Source organism: Carica papaya, chromosome 9 (genome assembly GCF_054855325.1).
Source record: "Carica papaya isolate Zhongbai chromosome 9, ASM5485532v1, whole genome shotgun sequence".
Taxonomy (NCBI): Eukaryota; Viridiplantae; Streptophyta; class Magnoliopsida; order Brassicales; family Caricaceae; genus Carica; species Carica papaya.
The window spans coordinates 26,421,126-26,441,200 of NC_142317.1; the positions used below are offsets into that span (position 1 = coordinate 26,421,126).

Consider the following 20,075-nt stretch of genomic DNA (forward strand, 5'->3'; position numbering starts at 1 on the left):
TACCCGTTAACCTTTAACATTCATAATCAGTTTCCAGGGCCGTCCCCATACCCCGTCCGGTATGGGCGCCAAAACCATGAACCTCAATACCCCGTCCGGTATGAGGGTGAAACGGGCCGTCCCCATACCCGTCCGGTATGGGCGCCAAAACCATAAACCTCAATACTCCGTCCGGTATGAGGGTGAAACGGGCCGTCCCCATACCCCGTCCGGTATGGGCGCCAAAACCATAAGATCTCCATACCCCGTCTGGCATGTGAGACCACAATCCCGGTAGGGTTCCCTACGGACCCGGTCCGTCCACCATCTCCCAGGATATCTAGTCAGGCTGACCCCCATAATACAATTATCAGTCTACACAATCTTTCATTTTCCTTTTCCTCAATCAGCATCATCAATTCACATTTAAACAAACAAATTGTAATTCATGTCAAACAGACAACATACAGTATCAGTTTTTCAGTCATTCAACCCATGATTAATAAAAACGTAGTATATGCACACAAATCTGTAAAATGAACACATCAAACCTCATTTTGCATTTAAAGCTGTAAACAGGCCAAATAACAGTAAATCACCAATCACACTAGACTCGGGCTCCATTAGCCACATTAAGCAATTTCACACATTCGTTAATTCAAGAAATACCGTTTTATCATTTTGAACTTTAATACCGTGATAGGAAATAGGGTGAGGGGTCCTTACCTATTTTCGGGATTCGAATACGATTCACAGTGCGCCTGCAGGCCGTCCCTAATTTTCCCTGAATTTTTCCCGAGGAACTGAAACTCACTAACAGTACCGGCGGCGGCGCTCTCGGGTGCGGCGGCTCTCCGACGAGGTTCGTGTTTTGGTGATTCGGCTCCGGTCAACCTGTAGAGAAAAGAATGGTGATCACGGTGATATAAAAATTGCATCGAACGGAGGCCGGGAAGGGCCTCGTCGGAGGCAAAAACCGAGAGGGGGCGCGGCGGCGCCGCTGGTCTTCGACCGCGTATTCCGGCCGTTTGGCCGGGATTTCGGCTTTGATTTGGTCATAGGAGGAATCAGCGTGGAAAAACGAGTCAGAAGTATGAAATTTACCTCGATCGGCGGTCGGAAATTTCCCCGGTGCGGCGGCGGGTGGCGGCGGTCGGCCTCTGGTTCGTCTTCTCCGGCGAGCGGCAGGCGGCTAGGGTTTGTGGTCTGGTGTGGGGGTTCTATTTATAACCCTTGCCTTTTGATCTCAGCCGTCCATTTTGTTTTAATCTGGGCCGTTCGTTTTTGATTGAATCTGGGTCGTCCGTGCGATTGTATCTGGACCGTCCGATCGCGCGATTGATTTGGGCCGTCGGATTTCACCCACGCGGATCGCCAACGTGGCTACCCTTCGGAGTGACGTGGTCTTGCCACGTGGCAGGCCCCGGTTGGCCGGGACTGCTGACCGGGCCTGCTGACGTGGCTTTTTTTTTTTTTTTTGCCTCCTCCTTTCCGGGTGCTACATATTATACTTTTCAATTGTTTAAAAATCAAAAGTAACCAAAATCAAGTATATTATTATTATAATAATTTTTATTATTATTACTGTTATTATTATCACTATGACCATTGTTGTCATTCTCCATTTTTGCTTTACCATTAGTCTCTCATCTTTATTAATATGAATTAGGAAATTGATAAAGTGGTTTTAAAATATATCTTAAGGTGAGAATTTTACTTGTGTATAACTTATTATACTTTATTCAATTGTTTTAAAAATCAAACGTAACCAAAATCAAGTATATTTCAAACTTTCATATTATTAAATAAGAATAAAAATTAAATATAATCGAAATATTATATTTAATAAAAATAACATGATAACTTTAAATGAAGATATTTATTGTTATCACTCATTTAACAAATAGTAATATGATTCGATAAAAGAATAGAGATATTATATAATTAAATTTTAGAAATTAAACTAAATTTGAATATAATTTACTTGAATTAAGTAGACATCTTATTTTAACATTAAGATAATTAATTTTTTTTATCTATTTCTTTTACTTCTTTATGGTAAAAATCTAAGTTTGTATAACAAAGTAATTAGCCTTAAGATTTTTTTGATTTTATGGCACTTTCTTCAGATAATATAATTAAATTTTAGATTTTTTTAGATTCTTAAGTATCTGTATTTCAGTAGGCCATAGGTAATAAAAAAACAAAATTTATCTTTTATTATAAATTAGCATGAATAATTAGAAAAATAAATTAATATTTTACTTTTATATCTATATGTAAAGGCAATTAGATAATTTTTAATAAAAGTATAAAAAAAGTCACTTCTTTTTTTGAAAATTGGTTAATTAATTTGAAAAAAAAAGGCAAAATGCATAAGAGAGGAGTATATATATCTATATATATATATATCTATATATGTATGTAGAGGAGTAATTTTCAGCAAAAAATTATAAATACGAGTAATTTAAAATCTAATTCTGTTTGATCAATGTCTTGGTTGGAAGGCTCTCTCATTTCGACTCGCCTGTTTCGCTTCGTGGTGTAATCACAAGAAGAATCTAAATCTTTTACAGTGCAAGTCAATCGGCGAACAGCTCACATGTCTTCCTCCGGCCAACCCTATTTCTGCTACCAGTGTAATCGAACCGTCAGGATCTCTCCTTCCCCTTGTCCTTCTTCCGATCTGCTTTGTCCCACCTGCAATGGTGGATTTCTTGAAGAACTCGAAAACCCTAACCCTAATCAACAAACTCTCAACCTCAACCCTTTCGATTTTCCCTTCACTTTCCTGTCCTCCCCCAACTCTCCCCATCCTTCTGATGATCTCTCTGCTTTCTTTGGCGAGATGGTTCCCCCCCCCCCCCCCCCCCCTCTCCGCCACTGCTCGTCCCAATGACACCGAAGTCTTTAATCCGTTTCTCTTTTTCCAGAATTATCTCCAAACCCTACGAGCCAACGGCGCCAACATCCAGTTCGTGATTGAGAACAATTCGCCTGGGGAATCCGGACCGTCCGGTGCCTTTCGTCTTACTGGCAGCCTCAACCTTGGGGATTACTTCCTTGGTCCTGGTCTTGAGCAGTTGATTCAACAGCTCGCTGAGAATGATCCCAATCCCCATGGTACGCCCCCCAGCTTCCAAGTCTGCGATAGAGGCTCTTCCTACCATCAAAATTTCTCAAGAAATGCTGGATTCTGACTCCTCTCAGTGCGCGGTTTGCAAGGATAGTTTTGAGCTTACCGAGGAGGCAAAGCAGATGCCTTGTAAGCACATCTACCATTCTCAGTGCATTCTCCCTTGGCTGGAATTGCACAATTCTTGCCCGGTTTGTCGCTATGAATTGCCTACTGATGATGCTGATTATGAGCACCGCACTCGTGCCAATCGAACTCCTACTCAAAATGGTACGGGCTCTACTGATTCTGTCAACGCTGCTGCGGATGGAAATTCCGGTAACAGAGACAACCCTGAAACGCCCAGGTCGGTGGAGAGGAGTTTTAGGATTTCTTTACCGTGGCCATTCAGGTTGTCATTCAGTTCTGGTGCAGAAACTAGCAACAGTGGCACTGGCGGCAGCGATGCGGACACAAACACTGGAAGTCGAGGTTCAGAGACCAGACATGAAGATCTTGATTGAAGAATATTGGTATTGCATTACGTGGCAGCATACATATTTCTTATCTTTTTAATATTATATAATATTTAATATGATATTCAACTAACTAATAAAAAAGTATTACATGTTAATGTTAATTAGGCTGCAGAATTGGACTTGGATGTTGGTGTAATATAGAAATGACTTTTATTTGCGGGATTTTTTATGGGAAGGGGTTGAAAGTTTATTTGGCAGTTATAAATTGATAAAAATATTTTTAAATAGTTAAAAAATTAGCTTCAAAGTTAGAAGGATTGCAGTTTTAGTAAAATTTGTTGTAAAAATCAATTTAATATAGAATGTGATATAGTATTTAGTTAATTATGTTTCAAAATTAATAACGAATATTGAAGTAATAAAAAAAGTACAAAAGATTTAGTTATTTTAATTATTTAAATAGTTTTTTTCTAAATATTTTTCTAATAATTTAAATTACTTTAAAATATTTATTTCAATTAAATTATTTTATTTATTTTTAGTATAAATATTAATTTTAATTTTTTTTATCTGGTACTATCGTTATAAATTTATAAAAAAAAAAATTGAATTGTACTTGATATAATTTTTGGGAAAGAGCAAGAGTGAGAAAATCAAGTCATATCTGAATTTGTGCCTATTAAATTATTTTATTTATTTTTAATATAAATATTAATTTTAAATTTTTTTTATCTGGTACTATCGTTATAAATTTATAATAAAAAAAGAATTGAATTGTACTTGATATAATTTTGGGAAAGAGCAAGAGTGAGAAAATCAAGTCATATCTATTGCTAGTTTCTTTGCTCTAACGTGGCCTTGCTTTTCCATTATCTTTCAATAATTCAACCTATCCTTGTTGGTCCACGAATGTAGTTTTGATCTTTTTGATGATACCAAAAGTCATTTAATTCACTATATTTAAATTTAATTTATCATTCTTGATTTAGAAGTCATGTATTTCTTTGTTTCGGTAATATCTTTCAACAAGATTGATCAATTTCTCAATCACAACAAATTAAAAATTTTATTGAATTATTTTATGATAGATTATTTAATTTGAGCTATGATAATATTATGTGATATTTGTTGGAGAAAAAACTAAAATATATTTAGATAAGATTTTGTTGCCGTTATATGCTTATTTGTGTGTATGCAAATAATTCTTTAAATGATTCTGGATTTGCATTTAGTTTAAATTCATTATATTCTCATCTAATTTTTAGATTTTAATTTTTGATATATAGAAAAAAATAATAGTTATATATTTTAAAAGTGACTAAATCAACTTCACTTATATATTCAATTTTACTAATATTCTTACGTAATAAAAATTGAACACGAGAACATATACTTAATTGAAAATAGAATTGATTTGAATTATAATATTATTGTTATTTGATTTTTTTATTATATTTATTTTGCATTCTTATTTCTACTCTATAAAATTAAAACTTAACTAACTGAACATAAAATATTTATATTGATACCACTTTCTTTCAGTTATATGTAGGTAATATTTTTTTTATTTTTTAATTATATTTTGTTATTGTTTGTTTATATTGTGTTAATATTTTTTACTACTATTTATTATCATGTAATTGTAAATTTTATTAGTCAATTAGCGTGATAGCAGGATAGGATGATAATGTAAAAGCCCGAAAGTTAAAAGGAAATAAACTTATGAATTAAATGCGAAAGCGAAATAATAGAGTTTAGGGTTTACATTCCTTATACAATAGTTTAAAATATCCTATAGGGTTACGAGAATGTCCATTCTAAAAGAACAAACGAAAATCAAAGAAATAAATGAAAAGTAAACAACTGAGTATCTTAGAACGACTTTCACTAGTTTTTGAAGGAGTCCGGGTGATGAACTTTTCACAACCTTCTTGTTGATCGGGATCTGGATCTTGATTCTCTTGATCTAAATAGTTAATGAAAGGGTGAGGTACACTAGCCTAATCAGAATATTACACTACTCGCCAATACAGAAACTGAATGTTAGTAAAAATCATAAAAACAACCAATAGAGCTCTTGATTTAAGCAAATTTATTTATCATAAGGAATACTATTTATTTCATGTATTTACCATTGTGAGATTTTTAAAATCGACCTATAGAGATAATAACTCAAATAATATTCCAATCTCATATTCAAGTGAGTAAGAACAATAACTTTCCATCTTTATTCGCCTACTAGTATCCTTGGGAGCCCATAGGGATATCTCACTACGCGTGAACCATTATTCAACATTGTCAACTAACCGGCCGTCCGATACCCCGTCCGGTATGAGCGCCAAGAATATAATTCTCTCAATACTTCGTCCGGTATGAGGATAAAACGAGTCATCCTCATATCCCGTTCGGTATGAGCGCCAAAAATACCAATTCTCGATATCCCGTCTGGTATGAGGTGACGTTCACGGTAGGGTTTCCTATGTACCCAGTCTGTCCACCATCTTTTAGGATATCTAGTAAGACTACCATTCATTCATTCACTCAACTAATCAATTTTTCGTTTACATTTAATTTTTAATTTCATAATTTAACCGTAAATCAACGCAAGACAAACAATATATGCATAAACAAAAAACAACTGAATCATTTTACAAATTCTAATATATTGTCATGCATTTAAAACTGTAAAATCAAACAATCGGTTAAACATGACAAACAATAAAAAATAACCAGTTCTGCCTCCATTAGTAACTTGTAATTAATTCTCGAAGTTTTTTAAATTATGCAAAATACCGTATTATTGATAATTAAACTTCAATTTCATAACAGAGAATAAGGTAAGGGATTCTTACTCGAATCGGTGTACAAAACACTGAACTTTCAATTGCGTCTACTAGCGGTCACTGAATTTCCTGAATTTTCTTACGGAGATTAAAACATTCTTCACGTACCTAAAAATACCCCAAAAAATCTAAAATTGGTCTTAAAAACCTTTTTCGGCCAATTTTAAAATTTTAGCATAACGGCATTGCCATGCTCCGGTGACGGCATTGCCGCCGTCATACTGGCCGTTTTTGGCCAATTTTATGTCCATACCTGTGAGAAAACACATTAGAGAGCCTCGGTTGGCCCAAAAAGCCAAAAAAAAACCTACCGATAGTGAAATTTTTTGGTGCAACGGTTCTGCCGGTTCACCTTCGTGACTAAACATTTTTCTTCGGTCAACTTGTAGAAAACAGAACGTTGAACACAATGGTAGAAAAATCGCACAAAACGAGAAATGAGAAATGGGAAGGGGCTCATCGGAGGCAGTTTCGAATTTTGCCCACAGCGGCCGGGCTTTGCCTGCAGTTTTTGACTCATCTACTGTTCCTTTTGCTCTTATTTGGCTATGGGGGTGCTTGGAATCAAATTCCGAGCAGATAAGAGAATTTTTATCTTTTTTGGCGGTTGGAGATGGCTCCAGTGCGGCGGTAGGTGGTGGTCGACTCTTTTCTCCGGTGACTGATTCTTCTTCTCCGACTGGAGGCTGACGGCTGGGATTTGGGTTCGATGTAATACAAGATATTTATACCCCTCTCCCTTAAATCTGGGCTATTCATCGTATTTGATCTCGACTGTCCGATCGCGTTTAAAAAAAATAAATTTGAACCGTTCATCACGATTTGATCTCGACCATACGATCACATTTAAAGAAGGAACGAATTGGACCGTTCATCACGTTTAATAGCAACCATCCGATTGCACATGAGGAGGGAATGGATTCGGACCATCCACACGTGCGAGAACGCATTTGGGCTATCTTATCGTGGACACACGGATTACCAGTGTGGCCTCCCACTGGCACCGAGTCAGCGTGCCTTGCTACGCGCCATGCTTCGGTTCGTTGGGCTACTGACTGGATGGTCCTATGTGGCGTAATTTTTTTTAATTGCATTTTGACTTCTAATTTCTGATTTTTCTTTCAAAAATACTCTTTGAACCCAAATTTTCACTCCTTTTTTCAAAAATTCTTTTCAATTTCATCATCAACCTATTTTTTCATAATTTTACATTAAACAAAAATTTATAAATTTATAAATTATATTTTTATATATTTTCAAATTTTAAAATTAATTCGGGGCCAAATTCTAGACTCGGATATTACAACCCCCCCTCCCCCCCAAAAGAAATGTTGTCCCTCAAATTTGCCCCCCTCTCACTCAATCTAGTTCCCATGTGGCCTCTCTTTGTGTGTGATTGTGCCATAGGACCTTAACAAAGAGAATTTTTCAGTTGTGGAGTACCCTACTCTTTCGGTCCATAATACCCACCGGTACCTCTTCATAAGACAGATCCTCCTAGAGTGAAAAGGGCTAATGGGCTAAGATGTGATAGGGGTCCGAGTTGTACTTGCGTAGCATTGACACATGAAATACATTATGGACTCTAGATAGTTTTAGAGAGAGTGTCAGTTTATAAGCGACAATACCAATTTTGTTTAAGATTTCAAATGGCCCAATAAAATGGAGATTTAGTTTCTCCCTCTTGACAAATCTATTAATTTTCTTAAAAGGAGTGACCTTAAGGAATATTTCATCACCTTTCTCAAATTCTAAATCCCTCATTCGGGTATCTGCATAACTCTTTTGCCTACTCTGAATCGTCTGGATGTTCTTCTTGATCTTAACTATTTTGGCTGTAGTCTCTTCTATCACTCATCTCTTTCCAACAGATCGACGATCTTCATGAGCGGCTATATAACGCCTCATACGGAGCCATGCTGATACTTACTTAGTAGTTGTTATTGTAGGCGAACTCTATTAAGGATAAATTATCATCCCAATGGCCCCCGAAGTTAAGAACACAAACTCGAAGCATATCTTCTAGTGTGCGGATCATCCTTTCTTATTGTCCATCGGTCTGAGGGTGGAATGCAGTATTAAGAGATAGTTTCGTTTCCATAGCTTGCTGAAAACTAGACCAAAATCGAGAAGTGAACCTGGGGTCCCTGTCAGATACTACTGTCATTCACACTCCATGTAATCTGACTATTTCTCGGATATATATTCTTGCTACCTTGTCCAAAGGATCGGTCATCTTGATGGTCAAGAAGTAGGAAGACTTAGTGAGTCGGTCAATAATTATCAAAATGGCATCATGTCTTGAGTGTGTCTTAGGCAATCCTGTCACGAAATCTATCGTGATGTGTTTTCAATTCTATTCCGGAATCGGTAGTGGCTGAAGTAGCCTGCTTGGGCATTAATGTTCTGCCTTGATTTGCTGACACACTAAATACTTGGAAATAAAGTCGACTACCTCTCTTTTTATTTAGTTCCACCAAAACCAGGATCGCATGCTTTAATATATCTTAGTGCTTTCAGGATGCATGGTAAACTTTGAGTTATAAATCTTTGTCATGATATCCCTTTTCAGCTCATTGTCAGATAGAACACACATTATGTCCTTAAATCTGAGTAACCCATCGGCAGAGACTCGAAATTCTAAATTTACTCTCTGTTTTGCATCTTTCCTGAGGGCCGCTTGGGTGGAATTGGTGGATTGAGCTTCCTTTATTCGCTAGATCAACTCTAGTTGAACAGCAAGGTTAGCAAAACATGTAACTCTCTTCAGATCCTGAAGTCGTACCTATTGTGTGGCCTTTATTACCCTGTATTCTAAAACCATTAAGTGAGCAAATATATCTATACTTTTTATAATAAGTGCATCGGTTACCACATTGTCCTTACCCGGGTGATATAAGATGTTGCAATCGTAGTGCTTGAGGAGTTCTATCCATCGTCTCTGACGCATGTTGAGATCCTTTTGAGTGAATATGTGTTTCAAGTTCTTATGGTCGATATAGATCTGAAAAGTCTCCCCATACAAATAATAGCAAAGTCTTCAAGGTGTGGATAATCACGGTAAGTTCTAGGTCATAGGTGGGGTAGTTTTTCTCATGATTCTTCAACTGCCTGAACCCATAGGTTATGACTTTCCCATACTGCATCAAAACATAACCCAACCCTAGGTAGGAGGCATCACTATAAACTGTATATCCACTTGTCCCACTCAGCAAGGCCAACTGTGGTGCAGTAGTCAACTGCTTCTTTAGTTATGAAAAACTCCTTTCACAGTCTTCGTTTCACTCAAACTTGACGTTCTTCTTTGTGAGCTGAGTCAAAGAAGCAACTAGGCTAGAAAATTCTTCCACAAACTTGCGATAATAATCTACTATTCTCAGAAAGCTACGAATCTCCTTGATTGAGGTCAATATTTCCAGCCGAGCACTGTCTCAACTTTTTCGGGGTTCACGATACTCCATCTTTTGATATGATGTGCACTAGGAAGGTTGTCTGCTCGAGTCAGAACCCACACTTACTCAACTTTGCATACAACTTCTTTTCTTAGAGAAGCTACAAAACCTAAGTTAGATGGTGAGCGTGTTCCTCTCTACATTTTGAATAGATCAGGATATCATTAATAAATAAAATGACGAACTGATTTAGGAATTATTTAAAAACTCTGTTCATCAAATTTATGAAGATGACTGGTACGTTAGTTAGTCCAAATAACATGACCAAGAACTTATAGTGTTTGTACCTAGTTCAAAAAGCTATTTTGGGAATGTCTTCTGCTTTGATATTTACCTAATGGTGACCTGAACGTAGGTCTATTTTAGAGAAGACCTGGGTGCCTTACAACTGATTAAAAAGGTCATCGATCTTGGGGAGGGGGTACTTGTTCTTGATCGTGACCTTGTTCAGTCTTCTGTAGTCAATACATAACCTTAACGTCATATCCCCCTTCCTTACAAATGTGACTCCAGCACCCAAAGGGGACACACTATGTCGAATGAATTCACTATCCTATAATTCATTGATATGATTCCTCATCTCTTCTATCTCCACACGGCTCATGCAGTAAGGGACAACCGAAATAGGCTGGGTGCTTAGCTGAAGATCTATGGTGAATTCAACTTCTTTGTCCACTAACAGTCTGGGTAGTTCATTCAGAAATACATCCAGAAAGTATCAGACTACCGGAATCTCTCGAATATAAATTTCTTTCTTAGGTTTGCCTAGTTAGAAAAAACAGTCGAGTTAAAACACTTAGTAATAGAAAAATTGCCATGAGGGAATAATGTTTAAAGAATTTTATTTATTTGTAAATGACTCTTCATTAGCAGGGTTGAATACAAGTTTCTTATGAAAATAATATACAGTGGTGTGATACACCACTAGCCAGTTCATTCCTAATATTACATCAAAGTCCCTCGTGTCTATCTTTATTAGGTCCACACTCAATTTTCTATCTGGTATATTTATGATACAGGCTCTGTATATAACCTCTTCCAGTAGTGTCTTATTCCCAAGAGTAGAAACAAATAATACAAAATCAATTATTTTAGGTAATATATTCAAGTTTGGCGTAAAAGTATATAAAACAAATAAATGTGAGGCACTAGTATCAATCAAAACATGTGCAAGATGATTATAGAAAGTGTATGTACCATGTATCACGTATGGGTTGGCTTCTGCATCTTACTGAGTGAGGTTGTAAGCCCTGCCCTAGATAGGAGGTCTGGGCTAGTCTTGATTCCTTGGGCACTCTCTCGCGTAATGCTGGGCACTCCCACATATACGGCAAGTATTGTTGAGGTAATAGCAGGGTCGGTCCCCATGATCCTTGCCACAGTGCTGGTAAGTCCTACCGTGTCCTATTATCGAAATCTGAGGAGGAACCTAAGTCACTAGCCTATGTCTCTTGTTCTACTAAACAGGTGCAGTGGATGCTGGCCTACGATGTGAAACCGAGGGCCTGAGGTTTCCTACTGCTGGAGGAAAAATGCAAAGGTTTCTCTTCACTAGCTGTGTCTTGGCTAGAATAGCCGAGTAAGTACTAAGCTCGAATACATACAACTGTTGTCTAATCTCAAGATGAAGGCCCCACTCGAACTTTCTTGCCTTTCTGCCTTTATCCATCATACTTTCAGGGGAATATCGACCCTACTCTAGGAACTTTTGGGCATATTCTGATATAATCATATCACCTTGGAACAGGTGTGAAAACTTCATTTCCTTTAGATGTCGGAGATGCTCTGGGAGCTACTCTACGTTGAAGGCTATCAAGAACTGTTCCCAAGTGACTGGAACGGGCAAGGGACCTGCTTGAGTTGCCACCAGCGGCCTGCCTCTCTCACCAGCATGCAGGTGGTAAGTATGACTCTCTGTTCGAAAATCACTCCAAGAGTTGTAAAGGTCTTCTCTGTCTCAGCTAACCAGTATTCGGCCTTCAAAGGAGGATGCCCCTGCAAAAGTAGATAGGTTTTAGTCTTTTATACCTCTCAATATAGTCTGGGTCCATCATGAGAGGAACTAGGTCTCGTGGAAGAGGGACTGGATTGTGCTGGGAATGGACTGAATGACCTTGTGGTGGTACTGGATGATACGATGGAGGCACTGAATTGTACTGTGGTGGTACCAGGTGATGCAGTTGGGGCACTGGGCTATACTGTGGTGGTACTGGGTGATGTAGATGGGGCACCGGATCATACTATGGTGGTGCCGGATGGTATTGTGGAGGAGCAGGGTCGTACGGGGTTGACTCAGGATCCTCCCGCTGCAGGGGTGGCTCAAACTGTGACAGCGGGAGGGTCAGGTAGCTCCCTCATTTCCTTCCGAGCCTGTTGGGTAGTGATAAGTCTCTCTAGTATTTCAAATAGTCGGTCAACATCCTCTCTAAGTGAACCCTTCTAGGCTTGGTTTAATGGGGGTCTACCTCTCTTCGTCTATCTGTACTTATATTTTACAAGGAATAGTTGAGTGATAATTTATTATTTTTGGTATTTCATAAGATTTTTGTGTAAGGAATAGTTCAGAGGAATGCAGCTCTAATACTAACTATAAAAGTCTGGAACTTAAAAGAAAATAAAGTCATGAATTAAATGGCGGAAGCGAAACAATAGAGTTTAGAGTCTGCATTCTTTACACAATAGTTTAAAATACCCAATAGGGTTACGATAATGTCTTTTCTAAAAGAACAAACGAAAATTAAAGAAATAAATGAAAAGTAAACAATTGAGCATCTTAGGACGACTTTCATTAGCTTTTGAAGGAGTCCGGGTGGTGAACTATTCACAACTTTTTTGTTGATCGGGATCTAAGTCTTGGTCCTCTTGATCTAAAATAGTTAATGAAAATGTGAGCTACACTAGCCTAGTAAGAATATCACACTATTCACCGATATAGAAACTAAAGGTTGATAAAAATCATAAAAATAACCAATAAAGCTCTTGATTTAAGCAAATTTATTTATCATAAGGAAAATCATTTATTTCATGTATTTACCGTTACAAGATTTGTAAAATCGACCTATAGAGATAATAATCCAAATAACATTCCAATATCATATTCAAGTGAGCGAGAACAATAATTTTTTCTCTTTATTCGCCTACTGGTATCCTTGGGAGCCCATAGGGATGTCCCACTACGCATGAACCATTATTCAACATTGTCAACTAAGCGGCCGTCCCTATACCACGTCCGGTATGAGCGCTAAGAATATCATCTCTCAATATTCCGTCCGGTATGGGAGTGAAACGGGCCGTCCCCATACCCCGTCCGGTATGAGCGCCAAAAATTCCAATCCTCGATACCCCATCCCGTATGAGGCGACGTTCACGGTAGAGTTTTTTATATACTCAGTCCATCCACCATCTCCCAAAATATCCAGTAAAGCTACCATTCATTCATTCACTCAACTAATCAACTTTCTGTTTACATTTAATTTTTAGTTTCACAATTTAACCGTAAATCAACGCAAGACAAACAATACATGCATCAAGAAATACAACTGAATCATTTTTTCAATTCCAGTATATTATCATGCATTTAAAGCTGTAAAATCAAACAATCGGTTAAATATGACAAACAATAATAAATAATCGATTCTGACTCCATTAGTAACCTGTAATTAATTCTCGAAGTTTTCTAAATTACGCAAAATACCGTATTATTGATAATTAAACTCAATTCTATAACAGAGAATAAGGTGAGAGATTCTTATTCGAATCGGTGTCCAAAACACTGAAGTTTCATTTGTATCTACTGGCGATCCTCGAGTTTTCTGAATTTTTCTGCAGAGATTAAAACACGTTTCACGTACCTAAAAACACTCCAAAAAAAATCCATAATCGATGGTAAAAACTTTTTTTGGCCAATTTTGGAATTCCAGCATGGTAGCATCGCCGTGCTCCGGTCGACACCGCCCTTTGCGGCAGCGGTTTGCCTCGAACTGGCTATTTTTGGCTAGTTGTGGCCAATTTCAGCCGATTTTATACCCATCCCTGCAAGAAAACACGTTAGGGAAAAAAATCAAAAAACAAAAACCTATTAGCGGCAGAATTTTTCAGTGCGGCGGCTTTGCTGGCTCACCTTCGTGGCTGGGCCTTTTTCTTTGGTCAATCTGTAGAAAATAGAACGGTAAACACAATGGTAAAAAAATCACACGAAATGAAAAACAGAAAACGGGAAGGGGCTCATCGGAGGCAATTTCGAGTTTTGCCCGTGGCGGCACCGCCAGGCTTTGCTCGCAGTTTCCAGCTCATCCACCTTGCCTTTTGCTCTGATTTAGCCATGGGGGTGCTCGAAATCAAATTCTGAGTGGATAGGAGAATTTTTACCTTTTTTGGCGGTTAGAGGTGGTTCTAGCGCGGCGCTAGTGGCAGTCGGCTCTTTTCTCTGGGGACTGGTTATTCTTCTTCGGCAGGAGGCTGGCGGCTAGGGTTTGAGTTCGGTGTGATGCGAGATATTTATACTCGTCTTCCTTAAATCTGAACCATTCATTGCGATTGATTTCGACCGTCCGATCGCGTTTAAAGAAGAAATGCATATGGACTGTTCATCGCGATTTGATCTCGACCATACGATCGCGTTTAAAGATGGAATAAATTTGGACTGTTCATCGCGTTTAATTACGACCGTCCGATCGCGCCGAAGGAGGGAATGGATTTGGACTGTCTACGTGCGTAGGAATGCATCTGGGCCATCCGATCGCAGACACGTGGATTGCCAGCATGGCCTCCCGCATGGCACCGAATCAGCGTGCCTTGCCACGTGATGCGCTCTGATTTGTCTGGACTGCTAACTGGGCGGTCCTACGTAGTGCAATTTTTCTTAATTGCATTTTGATCTCCAGTTTCCGATTTTTCTTTCAAAAATACCATCCGAACATAAATTTTCACATATTTTTTCCAAAATTGTTTTCAATTTCATCATTAACCTAATTTTTTCTAATTTTATATTAAACAAAAATTTATAAATTTATAAATTATATTTTTATACATTTTTTTAAATTTTAAAATTAATCCGGGGCCAAATTCCAGGCTCGAGTATTACAGATAAAAAAATTTATTAAGATATTAATAAAATATAGTTAAATATGATAGATAAAGTAACTATAAATAGATATATAAAAATGCATTATAACTATATCTTTAAAATTAAAGTCTTGTAAATAGAGATATTTTAATAATATTTTTAAAATAAAATTTAATGTCCTAAAATACTTAAATTAATCTTTAGAAGATTTAACCTGAAGATAAATGGATTTAGTTTACTGTATTTATGAAAATATAATGTAAAAACAACCTCTATATCATTGGATTAAGTTACTATATAAGTTTAAAAGTACTCACAATGGTTATTTCATCGTTCATCTCGTTCAAAAGAATTATCAAAATACTAAAAAAAATATAACAATCATAATTATTAAATTAATTGAAATTATTATAGAGCAACCACTTTAAATTTGAATTTTAACCCTCGTCCTGTCGAATAATCACCAAAATATAAAGAAATTCCAACCTTAGAGAGAGAGAGAGAGAGAACTATAACTAAAATAAAACAAAAATCTCTATCAGACAAAATAATTATGGGTTCCCTAGTATTTTGTTTCATACTATCAAACATGAAAAAACGGGATAGAAAAGATACCATCAAACATGAATAAGTAGTAAAAGAGAACAAGGGAGCACAAAGTAAAATGAAACAGTGGGCTATTCAAATTCAATTTGTAACATCAAATCTGGTGGCACCAGCCTCATAATTTCCCATAGGAGGCTATTTAGGGAACTACCAAGCTGCAATCCCACATTCTACATCCCCAATGCAATATGATTAGTCACATGGATTTGTCATAAAATTATTTCACATTCTCAAACAGCATCTAATACATTAATTGATGCAAATATTTCAAAAAAAGTAAAACATTAAACATTCATCAACATTTAATCCTAAAGCTAATCCGAAAGGAAAATTTTAATTATTTCTTTTATTTATTACATAATATGCAGGTGTAATGGTAGGTAATTTGGCTAAAATTATATCAACTAAAATCAAAAACCTATAACGAAAAAGGACCTAACCAAACTCCTATGATAATCCCAAATTGACTTGTTTTAGTTCACACCCTAGCCATGAGTATCAACTAAGGAAGGGATACCTGGATTGTTGATAGATTGACTATCATCTTGAGTATAAGCCCCATTTCTGAGTATTTGATGAGCTTTATTCGAGATTGAAATTAACGTTATTATCTCATCTAACTGGAGCAACTCAATCGGGGTAGTCATCAAGTTGTAGAACTGCCTCCACTCCATCAACTAGTTGTTGCTACACTGAACAAGGCACTCATGGAGCCCTGATATTGATTCCTTGCCACTATCCTTGACGTTGTTTGTGGTTGTGTCACCATCAGGAAAATGAAGGAAGAAAGCTTTTGCGAGAGACGTCATAGTTAGAATTATCTGCACAGCATAGAGGGCACAAACTTGCGTTGATTTCTCAAATAAGTCCGATGTAAAGGTTGAAGAAAAAGTTCGTGGGGTTCTAAAGCTCTGGATTTTTTTTGGGTGAGACTTCATATCGGACATCCTCGCCATCCTTGTAAGAGAAAATATATGAAAATAATGATAATAGCTAGTTGTTGCTTAGGATTTAAAGATTTTGAGAATGAAAGACATATTTATAGGTGTTTAGAATGTAACTAGTAACTCAAATAAATATGTGTTTCACTCTCATATTGGTTATTTTAATTTTTTACCTAATAAAACATTTTTAATCAAAATACATAAAAAAAATCTTATTTTTTGTCATAAAAATAGCATGAAATATTAAAAAAAAAAAATCTTTAATTTTAATAACTTAAATTAGAGTGGATTTTAGAAATCTAGAAAGAAACAAAAATTAAGGTAAAGAATATGCCTAAAAGATTTTTTTCCAATTTAGGTTACCCAATGCATATATCACCATCAACTTTTAAGATATATCTAAAATAATGTATTATTATTATGAAATTCATTTATAAATCTATAATTCGTTCAAACATAATTAAATGAAAATTCTAATTTAAGGCAATAAAGATTAATGGTATTGAAAATTCTCCAATAATTTATCATTTTTCTGTACACGTAAACACACGAAACATCGAATTACTTAGTAAACTAAAATTATGAACTTCATACAACAATAGTGCAAAAAAATCACTTATTTAACCAATTTTTATTTGTTAAAAAACATCACTGAATTGACAATAATTACTTGGCCATACACGTTTTGGCTCGTTATATATACATTATAAGCAACGAATTTTGTTTTCACCCATGTAATTACTGCCAATCTTGCGCTCCATTTACATCAAAACATTTGATACAATTCCATGTATGCTAATAATTTAAAGAAAGTAAACATAATTTAGAAACTTGCTTTCAAAATTACAATGACTACTGCACCGTATTTATGATAAAAAGAGAAGCAATCCACTTTCATATCTTGAATTTTCTTATCCTTCCACAACAAAAAGGCCTTACATTATATTATATTACAGTTTACTTATATCATATAGTTTTTTTTCTTAAAAAATAAATTTAAAATTTATTTTTCAAGTGGGTTTAATTTTTAAATCGATCAAAAGTCATATTTTATAATTTAATGGGATCTAAAATTTTGTGGCAGAAAATAAAGCGAACAGAATTTTCAAAATGTAAGAATCAAACCCAAATTCAAAAGGGGGATTATTAACTAAGTTTCCATGCATCAATGTTGTTATCGATCTTATAATGGTGTCAAAAGTCGGCAAGAGAGTGAAATTGAGATGAATGAGTTTGCAAATCTCAGTAATGAAACAATGTAATATATAATATATATATATATATGTATATATAGAGACAAGTGAGCTTATTACCACTTCAATATTTTCTATTTACACTCTTTTTTATCCATTAATTCACACGATGAAAGTACCATTAATATCCTTTCTTGAAAGTTTTTATTTGCCCAAGAAAAGAACTAAGATCAGCTAAATAAAATTTTGAGCTTCAGATTTGAGGAACTGGAAGAAGGGATCTTGTTATGCGGATAATCAATATATGCTTAGGTTAATACTGGTTTATCAGGCTAAGAGGCCGCCTCCACATGTCGTGACTATTGAAAGGTACTTCGTATCCAAATGCTCGCCGGACTCGGCAATGGAGGAAGAAGAACTTTACTCTGACTTGCTGCGAAAATGCACCAGTAGCTCTGCTCTGCAACGTGGAAGAGCCATTCATGCTAATCTAATAAAAGGGTATCTTCCTTTTTCACTTTTTACTCAAAACAATCTTCTCAATATGTATACAAAGTGTGGGGATCATATCAGTGGGTACAAACTGTTCGATGAAATGCCTGAAAGAAATGTGGTGTCTTGGTCCTCCATCATTGCAGGCTTTGTCCAACATGGCTGCCCCAGTGATGCTCTGTTTTTGTTCCGTTGTATGCTTCGGGATGGAACTTCAAGACCCAACCAGTTCACCCTGGTAAGCGCACTTCAAGCCTGCTCGTTATATGAGGATTTGGCTCCTGCTTTCCAGGTTTACTCGTTGGTTGTTCGTTTGGGATTTGAGTCGAATATCTTCTTGATGAATGCATTTTTGACGGCAATGATAAGGCATTGTAAGCTGGGGGAAGCTCTGGAGGTTTTTGAGAATTCCCAAGATAAAGATATTGTGTCTTGGAATGCCATGATGGCGGGTTACCTGCAGTATTCTTACTTTCATGTTCCTGCATTTTGGTATGGAATGATTCGCGAAGGGGTGAAGCCCGATAGCTTCACTTATGCAACTGTTCTTACTGGGTTAGCTGCACTTTCTGATTTGAAAATGGGACTGCAAGTTCATGCGCAGCTTGTAAAATCTGGTCATGGGGGTGAGATTTGTGTTGGGAACTCTTTGGCTGATATGTACATCAAGAATCAGATATTGGTAGATGGGTTCAAAGCATTTGGTGAAATGCCACAAAGAGATGTTTGTACTTGGACCCAGATGGCTGCCGGATGTCTGCTCTGCGGGGATCCAGCCAAAGCACTTGCAGTCATTGCAGAGATGAAGCAGATGGGTGTAAGACCAAACAAGTTCACTCTAGCTACTGCTGTTAATGCTTGTGCAAACTTACCTTCGTTGGATGAAGGAAAGAAAGTTCACAGCTTGAGAATTAAGCTAGGGACTGAGATTGATGTTTGTGTAGATAACGCATTGCTTGATATGTATGGCAAATGTGGATGCATGGATGATGCTTGGAGTGTTTTTCAGAAAATGAATCATCACTCTGTGATTTCATGGACAGCGATGATAATGGGATGTGCACAAAATGGTCAAGCTAGGGAAGCTCTTGAGATTTTCGATGAAATGAGAATTGATGGGATAGACCCGAATTATATCACATTCATTTGCGTACTTTATGCTTGTAGCCAAGGAGGATTCATCCATGAAGGATGGGAATATCTCTCATCCATGACCAACATCTATGGAATTTCGCCAGGAAATGAGCATTATGCATGCATGGTGCTTCTACTTGGGCGAGCTGGGCATATTAAAGAAGCAGAAGAATTAATTCTAAGCATGCCATTTCAACCAAGTCTGCTAGTTTGGCAGACTTTACTCGGTGTTTGTCAGGTTCAAGGGGATATGGAAACTGGAAAACGAGCTGCCGAGCATGCAATAAACTTAGACCAAAAAGACCCTTCTAGTTATGTTTTGTTATCAAACATGTTTGCTGGACTGAACAATTGGGACAATGTAGGGATGTTGAGAGAGCTAATGGAAACTAGGGAAGTAAAGAAAATACCTGGATCAAGTTGGATTGAAGTTGAAAAAGATTGCTTATTACATCCAAAAGGGGTTATTCCCATAAGTGATTAGAGTCTAAACAAATTCATTTCTACTTTATTTACAGTGTCCTACTATATATACAAAGTCAGATCCATTATTTCATAAAAAAGGCATCTCTAATATAATCATCTGCATATTGCAAGTCTTTAATTTATTTCCCATGAATATGCACCAAATTATATATTCCAAAATAGTTATTAATGACTTGGTGAATAGTCAGTCATGTTGTAGTTTGTATTGACTGCATCAGTGAACAGTCACTCAACAATGAACACAAGCTGAAAGCGGCCGAGAATGAGTACCTATCCCTTAACGGAAT

General features: G+C 36.7%; 1 protein-coding gene and 1 pseudogene across 3 annotated transcripts; both read left to right on the top strand.

Moving 5' to 3' along the window:
• Window positions 1-2,326: 2,326 nt before the first annotated feature.
• LOC110816125 (E3 ubiquitin-protein ligase RING1-like) lies at window positions 2,327-3,830 on the top strand. The gene has a single exon (XM_022044169.2). It carries the CDS (start codon window positions 3,085-3,087, stop codon window positions 3,616-3,618), a length of 534 nt encoding a protein of 177 aa, XP_021899861.2. The 5' UTR covers window positions 2,327-3,084; the 3' UTR covers window positions 3,619-3,830.
• A 13,828-nt stretch (window positions 3,831-17,658) lies between these two features.
• Window positions 17,659-19,813, top strand: LOC110825657 (pentatricopeptide repeat-containing protein At4g33170 pseudogene; annotated as a pseudogene). Of its 2 annotated transcripts, XR_015816529.1 has the most exons (2): window positions 17,659-18,177; window positions 18,315-19,813. The product of XR_015816529.1 is annotated as a pentatricopeptide repeat-containing protein At4g33170 pseudogene, transcript variant X2 (transcript). The 2 variants fall into 2 exon arrangements; XR_015816528.1 differs by having other exon boundaries at window positions 17,659-19,813.
• Window positions 19,814-20,075: the final 262 nt, after the last annotated feature.

Excerpts from the sequence above, each read along its gene's own strand:
- LOC110816125 (XM_022044169.2), top strand. The coding sequence starts at position 3,085 with ATGATCCCAATCCCCATGGTACGCCCCCCAGCTTCCAAGTCTGCGATA.